Genomic DNA, 15029 nt, shown 5'->3' on the forward strand with positions numbered 1-15029 from the left:
CTGACACAGAGGTAGGCTACAACAAGGTAGGATGAAGGAATTCACCAACAAATATATGGATATAGCAACTGCCTATAGCTTAATTTCATCTATCAAACATGTAGGCCTACCTCTTACTTCTTAAATAGGAAGAAATAGACTCCAACACAAAGCACTCTTGTTGTTAGTAAAGTCAAATTAAAATGAAGACTGTTGAAATGAATTATACCTACTCGAATGTGCCTACTTTCAGCACCATGAGCTGTCCAATTCCGATTGATTGTGCCACGGCTGCTGCTTCAAGTTTTAGCACCACAATGTAAGTTGTGAGGTCAATAGCTCTGATAAATACATCATGGGCAAGAAACATATTGTTTTTAATAAAAATCTATTCTAGTAATGGCAATCTATCAAAGTTGACCTTCTCATCTTCGCACTCACCTTCTCAAACTGAACAGAGCATAGGTTACAGGCTCATCTGTGCGCAAGCATTTTTTGGACAAGGCCTAATCAAAAATTATTTTTGGAAGACTTTCCTCCTGAACTTACACTTAGCCCTACACAGCGTAGACATTGGTTAAGCAGCCTTAAACCATTTTTTGGATCAGCAAGAGCAGAGCAAAGCACACCAGGGCTCAGGGATGGAATATCCATTGCAGTGTGTAATGCAGCCTAGTTTTATTTACACTATCCCAGCAGCTATCTTGGATATATAACTTTGATCTGTGCTTCTCCGAGCATGCTCTTCGTAGCCTATAGGCTATGGACAATTTGATTGAGATCACACTAAATAGCCTATAGGCACAATTGATATTGCACACCCAGCGGAGAATCAGAGATGAGGGGCGTCATTGGGCACACATCGATACATAGCCTAATAAGCAACTATTTCTAAAACTGAGAAATACTGACATTTCATCAAATACAAATTACATGACCCTCCCCTGGACTAGATTTGAAAAAGCATGACCATCCCCCATTTCCATCCAGGTAAATGTCTGTACATTTCAATCCATCCCTAAGTTTAAGAAACACTGCCTTGTGCCTGGTAATTCAGTTACCAAAAACCCACATATCTTTAAGATACTGTATTTTCTAATTTCTCTTCCTCAAAAGGGAGGATAATGAACATTCACAAAAGTAACAACTTAATGTAGACCTACCAATTAGTTATATTGTTTTTACAGTAGGAGGTGTTTGTTGTGATTAAAACTCGTCCTTCTTTCACCAAATCAGAATTACTGCAAATTAATTGGATACAATGGGAAATCATAGTAGTCACAAACCACCTCCTACTGTCCTCCCTTCCACTGGCATACTGTTATGCTCAGATCATAACTGTTTTCTATCTCTTTCTGTCTTCTGGTGGTCAAAGCAAGAGTGTGAAAACAATCTGGACAAGCCTCCTCTCTCTCTCTCTCTCTCTCTCGCTCGCTGCCTCTCCCTTCTCTCCCTCCAGTTAATGTTACCTCTCCCGGCTCCCACTGACACCGACCCATGAGCCTCCTCTCTTTCCATTTACTGTATCCAGCATCCACACCCACTGAGCACCGACCAACACCGGACTCTCAAAGAGTGCAGTATATAAAGTCAGAACATCTGCTGTCTCAGCCACGGCCTGTCACCAAGGGAGTACACCAAGGATCGATCCTAGGCCCCACGCTCTTCTCAATTTACATCAACAACATAGCTCAGGCAGTAGAACGCTCTCTCATCCATTTCTATACAGTCTTATACTCAACTGGCCCCTCCCGGGATTATGTGTTAAATGCTCTACAACAAAGCTTTCTTAGTATCCAACAAGCTTTCTCTGCCCTTAACCTTGTTCTTTATATTTTAGATTTGAGATTCTTCAAAGTAGCCACCCTTTGCCTTGATGACAGCTTTGCACACTCTTGGCATTCTCTCAACCAGCTTCATGAGGTAGTCACCTGGAATGCATTTCAATTAACAGGTGTGTCTTGGTAAAAGTTGCAAAGAAAAAGTCATCTCAGACTGGCCAATAAAAAGAAACGATTAAGATTGGCAAAAGAGCACAGACACTGGATAGAGGACCTCTGCCTAGAAGGCCAGCATCCCAGAGTCGCCTCTTACTGTTGAAGTTGACACTGGTGTTTTGCAGGTACTATTTAATATATCTGCCAGTTGAGGACTTGTGAGGCATCTGTTTCTCAAACTAGACACTCTAATGTACTTGTTCTCTTGCTCAGATGTGCACTGGAGCCTCCCACTCCTCATTTTATTCTGGTTAGAGACAGTTTGCGCTGTTCTCTGAAGGGAGTAGTACACAACGTTGTACGATATCTTCAGTTTCTTGACAATTTCTCGCATGGAATAGCCTTTGTTTCTCAGAACAAGAATAGACTGACGAGTTTCAAAAGAAAGTTATTTGTTTCTGGCCATTTTGAGCCTGTAATCGAACCCACAAATGCTGATGCTCCAGATACTCAACTAGTCTAAAGAAGGCCAGTTTTAATGCTACTTTAATCAAAACAACAGTTTTCAGCTGTGCTAACATAATTGCAAAAGGGTTTTCTAATGATCAATTAGCCTTATAAAATGATCAACTTGGATTAGCTAACACAACGTGCCATTGGAACACAGGAGTGATGGTTGCTGATAATGGGCCTCTGTATGCCTATGTAGATATTCCATAAAAAATCTGCCGTTTCCAGCTACAATAGTAATTTACAACATTAACAATGTCTACACTGTATTTCTGATCAATTTGATGTTATTTTACTGGAACAAAAAATGTGCTTTTCTTTCAAAAACAAGGACATTTCTAAGTGACCCCAAACTTGTGAACGGTGGTGTGTATATATAATAATAAAAAAGATATATATATTTTTTTTTTAATTCTAAAACCAAAGTTGCACCCCTGACGAGAGCTACACGTTTCCCTTTAAGTTTATTCACCTTGAAGAGTGGGTACAGAATTTTGTGCCCTCCTGGAATTTTCCTTCGGAAACTGATCATCCATTCCTATTTTCGTGCCAGTGAGTCTTTTGCCCAAGCTTTTAACCATTATTTTAAATTATTTTTTTTCTCCCTTTTTCTCCCCAATTTTGTTGTATCATTTTGGTAGTTACAGTCTTGTCTCATCGCTGCAACTCCCGTACGGACTCGGGAGAGGCGAAGGTTGAGAGCTGTGCATCCTCCGAAACACAACCCAACCAAGACGCACTGCTTCTTGACACAATGCCCACTTAACCCGGAAGCCAGCCGCACCAACATGTCGGACGGTCCGTACACCTGGTGACCATGTCAGCGTGCACTGCGCCCGGCTCACCACAGGAGTCACTAGTGCGCGATGGGACAGGATATCCCTGCTGGCCAAACCCTCCCCTAACCCGGACGACGCTGGGCCAATTGTGCACCGCCCCATGGGTCTCCCAGTCGCGACCGGCTGCGACAGAGCCTGGACTCTAACCCAGAATCTCTAGTGGCACCACTGCACCACTCGGGTGGTCCCCGAATATTTTATCTTAAAGAATGCAAATTTGACATCTTTGAATCTTAATTCGAAGCAGATATTTAAGTTTTTGGAAAACGTGGTCACATAAACAGAGAGATTTTACCATAATTCTCTTACCAAACATAGCATCTGCACAGTTCTTCCAGTAAATGTGTTTTGTGAAATGTTCTGTGTAAATTGTTAAAAGTAGTTCTTATGCATAGATTTGAATGGTTTACTAAACTTTGTAATCAATGGTTTTTGTTTAGGATACATGCTAAAGTGAAAAGTCTCAGCATAATTCCTTTATCATAAAATTGCCCCTCTTCATCATGTGGCCCTGTCTTCCTGGCTTCTCTATTTTTATATAATATAATAGGACATTTTAACAGTGGTCCTTCCCCAGTTCCAATAATATGATATAAAACTAAAACTATTAGCATATGGACTCTGCATGCATTTCACAATGAGAGGGCTCCAGAACAGCTAATATGACTAGCTACAGATCATCCTGCTATAATAGATTCTACTGTACTTCTTACATCAAATTGGCCTACCTGAACATACCGTCTACATGAAATTGCTTCTTTTTCCCCATCATTTGTAGCAAGCTTCCAAACATTTACAGTAGCCACTAGAAAATGTATCACCTCTACCTTGTCATCTCCATGGTGTCCTTGGTAAGATAGACGATCCAGTAGACTAGGTTGAAGGCCCCGAACGACAGAGGGAAGAGGATGCGTGAGTACTTGTCTATGATGCTGGTGCCTGTCAGTAAGTTGTTGGACGGCACGGCTGAGCCTTGCTGGAGGAAGGCCTGGGCATTCACTGGAGGGTTAGGGAACACCTCAACTGGCCTCTCAAAGTGAGGCGTAGAGTTCATCCTCTTCTTCAGCATACTGCTGGCGTCCTGTATGGCGCACAAACACAAAGGTGGGTGGAAGGGGTGAGTGAAAGAACAGGTCTGCACAGTAAATCTATGACCAGCACATCAGTAAGTCATCGGCAATTAAGATTAAAATAGGAAATCAATTGGGTTTTATTTTGGCATAACGCAGTTTTAATTGAATCCATTTCCTATAACAACACGGAGGTGTATGCCATATGCACAAAGTCATAAACGAAATTGTCATTGATTCATTCATCAATACAACATTTGGTATTTAATAGTATTTGGCTACTGTGGTGCTGCAGAATGAATGGAGCAGGGACTGAGGCACAGTTGGGCGGTGGGGAGTGGGGAGCAGGAACTGGGGCAGGGTTGTGAGGGGTGGTGTGGGGTAGAGTGGGGGCGCTGGCACGGGTTTAACTGGCTTCCATCACAGAGCAGGTTGGAGCTGCAAATGTCAGCTGCTGGATGCTGTGCGAGTCCGACGGAGGTGAGAAATCAGGCAGGGAGCATGCAGTTCGCACTGCTTTAATATTGCAGCTATTTCTGAAATGACAACAGGCTTGAATTCTCTGCTGGCTCTCAGGCTCAAATCCCACAAGGATCAGAACAAATTCTTATACAGTAGATATACTATATAACATTGTTTTGCATACTGAAATAATATCGCTTGAGCTTTTTTGAAATTTTATTTTACCTTTTATTTAACTAGGCAAGTCAGTTAAGAACAAATTCTTATGTTCAATGACGGCCTAGGAACAATGGGTTAACTGCCTTGTTCAGGGGCAGAACAACAGATTTGTACCTTGTCAGCTCGGGGATTTGAACTTGCAACCTTTCGGTTACTAGCTTGACGGAATATCTCATGAAATGTAAATACTGCATGACATTGTCTTGTTTTCATGAGATGAAAAATGCAGGATTAATAGTGCAACATAATACACAGCTTATATCAATTTGGCTTGTTTGGAAGTCATCACAAGTGTATAAATCAGTGTATAATATAAACATTCCTTAGTGTTCAGCTAAGGAAGAGCTGGTAGACTCAGTCAACAACATCTTATCCAGTCAAAAACCAGTCAACCAGTCATAACCAGTCAACATCTTATCCAGGTCATTTAGATTTGGCTGCCTTTTAGAATAATTTAAAGAGATAGCAATTTAAAATGGTGACAGATGGTCCGATAGAGCTCCTCTCCGTTTGACTATTTAGTCATTTTGTTATGTGAAAACCTACATGTAGGCCTTCATGTATTTGGTGCAGTCACCTAATAATAGTATCTCTCCCACAGAAGCACAAAGCATTGGGCTTGCCTTTCCCCTCCAGCATGAAGGTTTCTTGTGAGCCTGTAATGATCTGCCTGGATATTTCCTTCATCTATCCCTCTTACATAATCTGCAGCAACTGCGTTCATGAAGACACTGGCTGTCTCTTCTCGTCAAATGCTCTTGTTATCAGAGACCAGGAGCAGGGGTTGAGAGGGACATAGAGATGGGAGGAAAGGGAAAGGGAGGGAGGAGTGTAAAACGAGGTGGGAAGGAGGGAGGAGGGGGGTGGATTACCGAAGAGGACTCCCCGTCACTCCTCCCGGCCTCTGCAGCCTCCTGGGCTGCCTTGATGGCGGCCACCTTGCGGAGCTCCCGGTTGGCCTGCAGCGTGGAGAAGTAGTTGACTGCTGCAAACTCGATGAGGGCTGAGAAAACGAAGGCGAAACATACGGCAATAAACCAGTCCATGGCCGTGGCGTAGGAAACTTTGGGCAAAGAGTGGCGGGCGCTGATGCTGAGTGTGGTCATGGTTAGCACAGTGGTAATGCCTGGGATACACAGGGCACATAGAGAGATTTTAGACAGAGATACTGGATCGAGGATACATTTTGTTGTCTATCTCCCAGAGCCCCAGGGTTGACTGGCTGGGCTTCCAGGGTACCAGGCCCATCATCTTGTTGAGTGGGGATTGTCAGGGCATGGAGTGGAGTGAAGAGGGTTGGGGTTTCTGACAAGCAACCATCCAGTGGTTTGCGTTAAAGCAGTTTAATGTGAACACACATGAGCTTACATGCAATGAAATAGCTTAAGGGGAAATGGTTGAGTCTATTCAAGCATGTCATTTGGCCTGAAAATGGTTCTTTCTATGAACCCAATAGATCAAATCTTATCATATATTTTCAGAGAATGAATTTATTTCCGACGTAATTCTCACGACACTGATCTAACATCTCTGAACATTTTGAGCAAAAATAGTGTCTTGAGTTCATCAGATTAGGCTGTCTCGTTAATAATAACTGAAGATACTGCAACTTCATCAATAGCAACCTACAAAATGAAGATTAGTATTGCATTACAGTGCATAAAATCCTCAGAGCCATTCATAATTTAGATGGTAATTGATGCCCTACTTCGCCAGAGGGTGAATTTGTGGGCATGATGTTTAATCTCTAGCCTCATTTTCACACAAGTTCACACTACTCAACCACTAACCTTGCTCCTACATTCAGAAGTGCATTTGTGTCCAAATTCAATGCTAAACAGTACACTTTGTCTTTACTGTCCTTTGGATGGAGGGTCACAATAATTTTTTACACCAAGTTGATTATAATGTCTATCTGTCAGATACCAATGTGCTCTGGTATTGTTGATAAGTAATGATACCTGTAGCACTATAAAATATTCAGGCTGGAGACTTGAGTAAACAAGTGGCCAGCGAAATATAAAAAGCCCAATCTTTCTTACTTTAAGAAAATCAATAGATCACCCATAATGTCAAACGTATTCACTTTACCAATAGCGAGTCATACGGGGTAACAAATTCACCAACGTTAGGGTTTTCAAAGTAACACTGTGTACTCTCAGCATGATCTATTGATTCTGAGAGGCAGCAACCAAAAACATGGCTTAGTTTACTCACCCACAGCTTAGCCTTAACATCATTGCGTGCAAACACAGGAGTGGTAGGGCCTGTGATAATACAGTATGTTCCTACGGTAACAGCATGCCTAAATCAACTTTAAGTCAGGTCATTTAGGCATGCTCTTTGGAAACATGGTATCACAGGACTCGATTAGTGCACGCAACTATGCTAACACTAAGCTTAAGCTGAGGAAACTAAGCCATGTCTTTGGTTGCTGACTCTCAGGATCAATAGATGACTTGCTATTTATCTATATAAATGAGGTCAACTTTTCATTTGGGGCAACTTTTAGTATTCCTGTTATGTCTTGGACACAAATCCATTTGAAATCACAGCAGGGTATTTCTTACGTCATTCTAAAAGCAGAGGAGAGTCGGGGTAGATGAAGTTTGTCATACCAGCCACAGTGTTTACTGTTCATGGGATGGCCTGTTTTTAGTGATGATGATGATAGTTCCAGAGCAGCACAACTTCCTTGGGTTAGAGTTAGACACATGGTGATCAATCGGATGCGGGTTGGAATGAGATGCCAGGGTAGTGTAGTTTCATCTCAGGGAGACAATGGATGACTGAGCTGCAAGCAGGCCTGGAGGAGCAGGAGAGTAATGATGATGAGAAGGATGGGACACAGATGAATTGATGAAGGCTTACATGGAACAAGTTTACAGGGAAAAAGAGCAATAGCAGTCCCAATCCTGGATAATGAAGAGAGCGTAGAAAGGCTGTCCTGTCCACAGCTTATATGAAGCAATTTACTGTGCTATACAGTACGCATAAATGTCTTCTGAAATACTTTCTACTGGTATTGGATAAGGTTCATTGGACTGCCAAGTGACTTCACCGACAGGACTATCTACACTTGCAGGAATTCACACTCTTGTCTCCTCATAACATTGGGAAGAGACTGAACATATTCATAGACTACCAAACTTTGAATCAACTACTTAACCTGTATATCAAGATAAATTGATTGCGAATTTCAATCTGTACAACCTTTGTCAGAATGGAGTTGCTTATTTGAAGTGGTTCACTGCAAGTTACGTTTCAAGGGAGTACAAATAAATTGCCATTGATTGAGAGTGTTAAATAATATTATGGTCAGGCACCTCATCTGAGGCAGGGCTACTATGGAAATTGATTGGCTGCATTTATTTCTATTCACAAATTGGATCTTGGTGACAATAACAACAACAACAGCAACAACAGGCAAAGCAGTTGTGCCTCAATCCGTTGCATTTAACGCGGCAACAGATATCTGAGCAATGAATAACACCTCGGAGATTCACAAAATGCAAACAGATCCATGGATACAATATGTGTTCAGGGTAATAAATCTCATCACATTTATTCAAAGGGAGTTTCGAATCGCTGGCCTCACACTATCGAGGGCCTTACAAGTCATTATTCATTCACATAAGGGACATGCTTTATACCGGTCCATTAACAGGGTACAGCTATAATTTAGCAGAGATTAAGCTAAAACTGTCAACAACAAAAAAAAGGTCCATTGGCCACTGCCCTGCTATGCTCTTAACAATTACATATTTACACAGTTCATTTGCACAGGGGGGACAGGTAGAGAGCATTTAAGTGGATGTAATCATGTTTCACTGCATTTAAGCACTGCTTTAGCGCTGAAAGCCAGTATAGAACTCTTGATTAAGTTAGCTCCGGTACCAACTCTCTATAAAAATCCCACCAATGGCCAACACTGCCTGTCAAACTCATGCACTTGGTAATGATCACACTGAGGAAGAGGGATATGGGAGAAATCGTGTCAGTAAAAAAAGCAGAGGAGGACAGAGAAAGAGAGAGAGAGGGAAGAAGAAGAGGAGGAGGAAGAAAATGAAGGATAAAGACAGGAGAAAGAAATGAGGAGCTTGAGGCATCCGTGCGCTTTTAAAGGCTAAAAGCAAGGTACAAATTAGGCCCACTCAATTAAGTCTGTGAGACTTCAGCTCTGGGGACTTTCAGCTCTTAGAGAGTCACAACAACAATGGCTAATGTGCTTTAGCCCTGATGGAGTGCTTCGCGTAGCTCTCTATCTCCATCTTTCTCCTTCTGCACCTGTCAGTACATTACCACAACCTATTTAGCTACTGCACTCTAAAAAAATTAGGGGTTAAAAACAACCCAATTTTGGTTATTTGGTAACCCAGCGCTGGGTAAATATTGGACAGAACACACGTTGGGTTATTGTGAGACAGCCATTCGGGTTGTGTGGATAACCTAACATGTTGGGTTGTTTGGATTACCCAAACAAAGGGGTTAATTTAAGCATCATTTGGGTTTTTATTCACTTTCATGCTGGGATGACCCAGCAGCTGAGTCTTTTTTAATGTAATCCATAGGCTCCTAAAGAACACTTGTGTAAGCCTCATTAAAGCTACAAAAGTGTCAGTGTTCAACCTTAACATTTGATGACAATAAAACAGAACAGATGAACCGGAATGACATTTACACTCACGGGCAGCCCAAAATAACTTCCTGAAACTTCCCTGCTAAGCCACGCCTCCAGTCTTCTGATCTGACCCACTGGGTCATATCTCAATTCCACGCATCAATAACCCAGCATCAACAACCCAACTTTGCTCTTTTTATAGAAAACAACCCAACTAAGTGACGCAATACCTGCAACCCAGCAGTTGGGTCATCCAAACAACCCAGCATTTTCTTTTGTGTGGCTTCTCGCTGTGCCCCATATTATGGTTGTCATGTTGTTGTGTCACCAAAGCATTCAAATACATTGGATTTACAGAAGCAATTTACAGTCTCTTAATCGTAGCATTTCGGAACGCAAAAACAAACAGTGTAAACCGTGAAGATAAAGCCTGTCATTCTTGGGTTTGGGGAAAATCCAATATGTTTTATGCAACAGCCTCCTAAAGGACACACCATGTTCACACTAAAAACACTCCAATATCTTCACAGCGCTCCCCCGCAACTGTGTGAAATGAAAGCAGTGGGATGTGGGAGGTTAATGACTTTCCGCATATGTGCTTTTCACGTGGGGCCCAACTTGAACGCGTACTAATGATTGGTATCTTTCACTTCTGTGTGGGCTTTTCAAAATGCTGACGAGCTTCCAAAAAGAGCCATAATCTACAAAGGCCAGTAGCCGCTACTCCTGCTCATGGAAATGTAACTGAGGAAATTAAAATAGAAAAAATCCAAAGTATGGCAAATTAAACTTAGGAGCTCCATGCTCCTGAGGCTAGAGGCTGAAACAAGTGTAGCATGATGTAATGGGAACAAGCGGAATCTGCAAGTCCTCGGAACGAGTCCAAGTAAACAGCATCACCCCCCCAACCCTCTCGGTATGACCGATTTCAAAGTAGGAGTTATTTACTATTAATTCAGCTCCACCACTTTGGAGGAAATAAATATAATGAGGTAGAAGGTCTGAGAGCTACCATGTGACTGTGCTGCCTTTTATCTCTAGCACCAACCCACTAAGTGAAGCACTCCATAGAATGCAAAGCATTACCAAGTTCTGCCAAGAAAGAACATTAAAATACTATATCCTCACCTAATCTACATAAAAGGATACAGAATGGATCATGTAATGAGTGGAGAATTGGTATAATCCACCTTTGTTCTTTTGCTATGTTAAAGTGGCTCTATTATATCACTCCAAAGGAACTCCAACTTATAATCGGACCTTCAGGGGTAACCTTGCAACATGTAAGCATGGTATACAACCCAATGGAGACATGGAGGGAGTAATGGTGGAGATCAGGAGGAGGCCTACCAAATACAGTTCGAGCAGGAACAGATTCCTTATTGATCCAAAAGGAGACTTGAGCCAGGATCACCGTCATGATACAGGGGATGTATGTCTGAATCAAGAAGAAGCCCATCTTCCTTTGCAGGTGGAAGTGAACAGTCATGATTACATATTCACCTGTCAGAAAACAAATGGAATTTCTGTCTGTGGCACAGAGTTTCTAACAGGCAACATTGTTAAATCAGAAATTCACATGGCACAATACTGATTTGTGTTACAGATAACAGATCAGACAGTGAGCATCACGGGGGAGACATCATGCATACAGTACATGCATACTGTAGCACATATCAAATACCCACATTGAATGTGTACCAAACAAGCAAAGATTCAGATGAAAATTCCATTTAGAATTTACTAATGTCTTTAGATTGAAATCCTGCAAAGCCATATGCATACAGGATGCATACAGTTAGTTAGAATAGGTATCTTTTTAGGCTTATTTCTGTAAGCATTACTTTAGCATAGAGTGAATGAATACATTCTTACCTGTGTTGGATTTTAACCTCTCACTGGACACTGTCTGCCCTATTAGATCGTACTGTAGCAAGCTGGAGGACTCCTCTGGTACTTCCACGGAAAACAGTGGTCCTTTTTTCCATGTGTACACAATTTCACTCATGGGGTAGGCATCTGGACAGCAGAAATAAAGATTCTGTAGTCAGTATGTAATCACCAGCTCTTCTGGTGGAACCATCTGTCTGACTAAGGCTTATCAAGACAACTTACAACTACCAAACTTGAGAGGACAGGCATGGCCGTCCATGGGGAAGTTCATCAGTCGCATGGGACACTCCGCGTTTATAGTCAATCTGCAATGGAATGGCAGAGTATTGGACACACTGTATGTACAGTAGTAATGCTCACCTATGATCATATATAACTAAATCACACCAGCATACAGTGGGTAGTACCATATTTTGAAAACAAAGCAATACTCATAGAAATGCGCCTGGTTAAGTATGCGTATTTCACAAATAGCTGGACCATACCCATGATTTTTTTTTTATATACTGGCCAGTAGAACACAGAGTAAGTACTACGTAGGTCTATCCTGGACCTGGATGGCTGTGTGACTCATTAGTACCTCATGGTGTAGAGGATAGTTCCGTTCTGCATGATGCGGAACAGCTTGTTGGGAGTGGTCATGTTGTGAGAGATGGACCTCTTGCCATTCCGGAAGAACGTGTCTGGCGTCCAGATCTTGCTGACCATGAGGTTGTTGAGCCGCAGAATCTCGATGGGGCCCTCGAATTTCAACCTCTCGTCAATCCACGTTTGACGGAAAAATACATCCATGGTGTACTCCTACGACATGGTGGTTTGGAAATCAAATCAGCAATCAATTTGTACGCAAATGCTGGCATGTACTGTACAGTACATACAGCATATCAGTGACCTCATTTTATTTTTTATCAAATTGTCAGTAATAAGTCAATTTATTTCATTTATGCAAATGAGGAGTATATTTTTCACGTTTGCATTTTTTTCTCCAGAAATTATTGCTTATGGATACCTTCATGTGTTTAAATATTACTGTTTTCAGATTTTTTATTAATAGATTTTAGATGTGCATTAAAATTTGCATTGTTTAGCTGGAATGGAATGTTCATATACTGCATATTTGACTGTGATATGTATTCACCTAGCTATCTTAAGATGAATGGACTAGTCACTTTTATAAGAGCATCTGCTAAATGACTAAAATGCCAAATGTAATTGTTTTACATACAGATCTCATATTACAGCATTGATTCATTTTATTTATATAAATCTATGATTTGTACAGTTCTTTATTAAAAATGTAGTTGTTTGTTACATTTGACTGTGTAAAACCTAGCAGTACTACTTATTTATCTGAGAGTGAGGCAGATATATATATATATATATATATAGCGTTGTGCAAAAAAAGATTATTATTTGTCTCTGAAATGAAACCATCAAGTGATAGACTTTAAACAAATAGATGTCTGTCATTGAACAACCCCATGCCATGATTAGATAGTGGAAAAACAAAACCAATGTCTTTCATAAGTTCTTTAAACAAAAGTTAATTTACCAATATTTCAGAAAATGGATATATAGTGTTTTGGGAAAAAACGTCATATTTTAAAGTATCCCCTCTGTGTTGTTTGATCTGTTTAATTACTGTGCATATCCATATTTCTCAACTCCTCTTCATGAAAGCAAATGACTGAAGATCCAAACGGTAACCATGGATATGGCTTTTTCAATCTGGGAAAGCTTTTAGATAAAATGGATGGCTTTACTGCTCTGAAGGGTCTTATCTATACTGCTTGTAGGATGGCTACTAATGTATCACATGGTATAGTGGGTAAAGGAAATAAAACGATCAGCAGGCTTGGGACCCTCACTGACAGAGATTGTCAACCAGATTAAAATCCCTAAGCTGCACTAATGACATTCTGCCCAAATGCCAGAATAATATGGCTGGTAGGAACATGACTTGAGACTGTGGAGGGACATTCTAGGACTGAGAGCAACAAGCAATTATCTGTCTGCAATAACACAAGTGTGTATTAAAATATCCATAAATGCCAATACTCTGGAGTTTTGTGTTATAGAAGGGGACTGGATAAAGTAGTAATGCGGCCACATACCATCTCAACATCTGACACTGGACCAAAGCTGGTTACAAAGATGTCTGTTTTGACCTCAGTAACTGGACCTACAAAGATAAGTGTTGGTTTGGCATGAGACATAGCAAAATAAGCATAACTCTTCAATCTAAAAACAAAAGGAAGCATGTACATCTAAAAACAAATGGAAGCATGTAAGATATCGACAAGATAAAAACGATGTTATTGTTAATGATATCCCATTGCCAGTTTACAGTTACTCGACCTGTAGAAGTGTTGGATATTCCTCTCACAAGTCAGCACGATAACATCCCTTAGTAGGATTGGCCCTTTGTCAGAAAGAGACCCTAAATGGGTAAATAAATTGCCTGGACACTCGAGGGCACAGATTTGAGTTATAGTAAGTGCACCAAAAGCAGCTTCCAACGATCGGATAGTTACCAAGAATTAGGGTATATCCGAACATAAGTGCCTCAGCACAGTGAAAAGTACAACTTTATCTACAGAGTGAGAAGACTGGAATTTAACATCTTTAAAAACAACCTGTTAGAATTCTAAAATATGCATTACTGTACCTCCAAATCCAGGTCGCAGTCTGTTGTCATATCCATCTAGTAATCTATCCAATATACGCGTAATGTTATCCAAATAGATATTCCCATCAATCTCTGTCGATTTCGGATTATTTCCCCAAACATTGCTCACACTGTAAACAAAGTACATCTTCATTATCTGTCGCCTTATTCTACTCGGTACAACTTGTTACTGCATCAAAGTTGCATAATTTACATCGATCAACATCCTAACATGCGTAAAGTCGGAGAAGAATAGTTAACTTGTACTCACCAGGACAGAAAAAAGAAAGTGAAAACGAAAGCCATGCCTCATAAACACTTCACAGCCTAAAAGCCCTGGTCAACTGTTATAATTTGCATATTCCATCATTTAAAACCATTATAAAACACCGATCACACGGCTTAGTGTAAAAAGCGAGGGCATTTGCGCCAGTACTGCTCTTCTTCTCCAGTGCGGTTGCGCCTCATCTGACTCGCTCAGTTGAAAAACTAAAGAGTTTTAAGAGACTGAAGAGCAGGGACGGAGGGCATTGAAAATAATCGAATAAGGCATTATGGGACATTAGAAGGAAGAAATCAACTGATAGTTTTGGCGGGGAATTAGCAAGGACCGGTTTGGAGATTTGGAAAAGGCTCAAATGTCCTGCTGCCAGAGATTACACCAGAGATGGTTCAAATGTTTGTGGTGGAGAGCATTCTACAGATGTTAATTCATAACAAAGTTGAGGAGATAAAGCATCAATACTCATTGCCTGTTGACCTTGGACATGTCAAACATATTTTTTCCATTAGCTGTGACAGTCTGTTTATGCTTGTTCAAATCTTCTGCAT

General features: G+C 40.9%; 1 protein-coding gene across 1 annotated transcript in view; it reads right to left on the bottom strand.

The window, feature by feature from the left end:
- Positions 1 to 14810, bottom strand: part of gabra6b (gamma-aminobutyric acid type A receptor subunit alpha6b) — a 40721-nt gene extending 25911 nt beyond the window's left edge. The window contains exons 1-9 of the mRNA XM_029690494.1: positions 14470 to 14810; positions 14199 to 14329; positions 13645 to 13712; positions 12111 to 12331; positions 11753 to 11835; positions 11513 to 11656; positions 10988 to 11140; positions 5889 to 6142; positions 4093 to 4346 (exon numbers count right to left, since the gene is read on the bottom strand). Of these exons, the coding sequence (XP_029546354.1) occupies positions 4093 to 4346; positions 5889 to 6142; positions 10988 to 11140; positions 11513 to 11656; positions 11753 to 11835; positions 12111 to 12331; positions 13645 to 13712; positions 14199 to 14329; positions 14470 to 14504 (1343 nt within the window). The 5' untranslated portion in view covers positions 14505 to 14810. The remainder of the gene's footprint in view (positions 1 to 4092; positions 4347 to 5888; positions 6143 to 10987; positions 11141 to 11512; positions 11657 to 11752; positions 11836 to 12110; positions 12332 to 13644; positions 13713 to 14198; positions 14330 to 14469) is intronic.
- Between the last annotated feature and the right edge of the window lie 219 nt (positions 14811 to 15029).

The sequence above is a fragment of the Salmo trutta genome, chromosome 15 (genome assembly GCF_901001165.1).
Source record: "Salmo trutta chromosome 15, fSalTru1.1, whole genome shotgun sequence".
In the NCBI taxonomy this organism is placed as follows: domain Eukaryota; kingdom Metazoa; phylum Chordata; class Actinopteri; order Salmoniformes; family Salmonidae; genus Salmo; species Salmo trutta.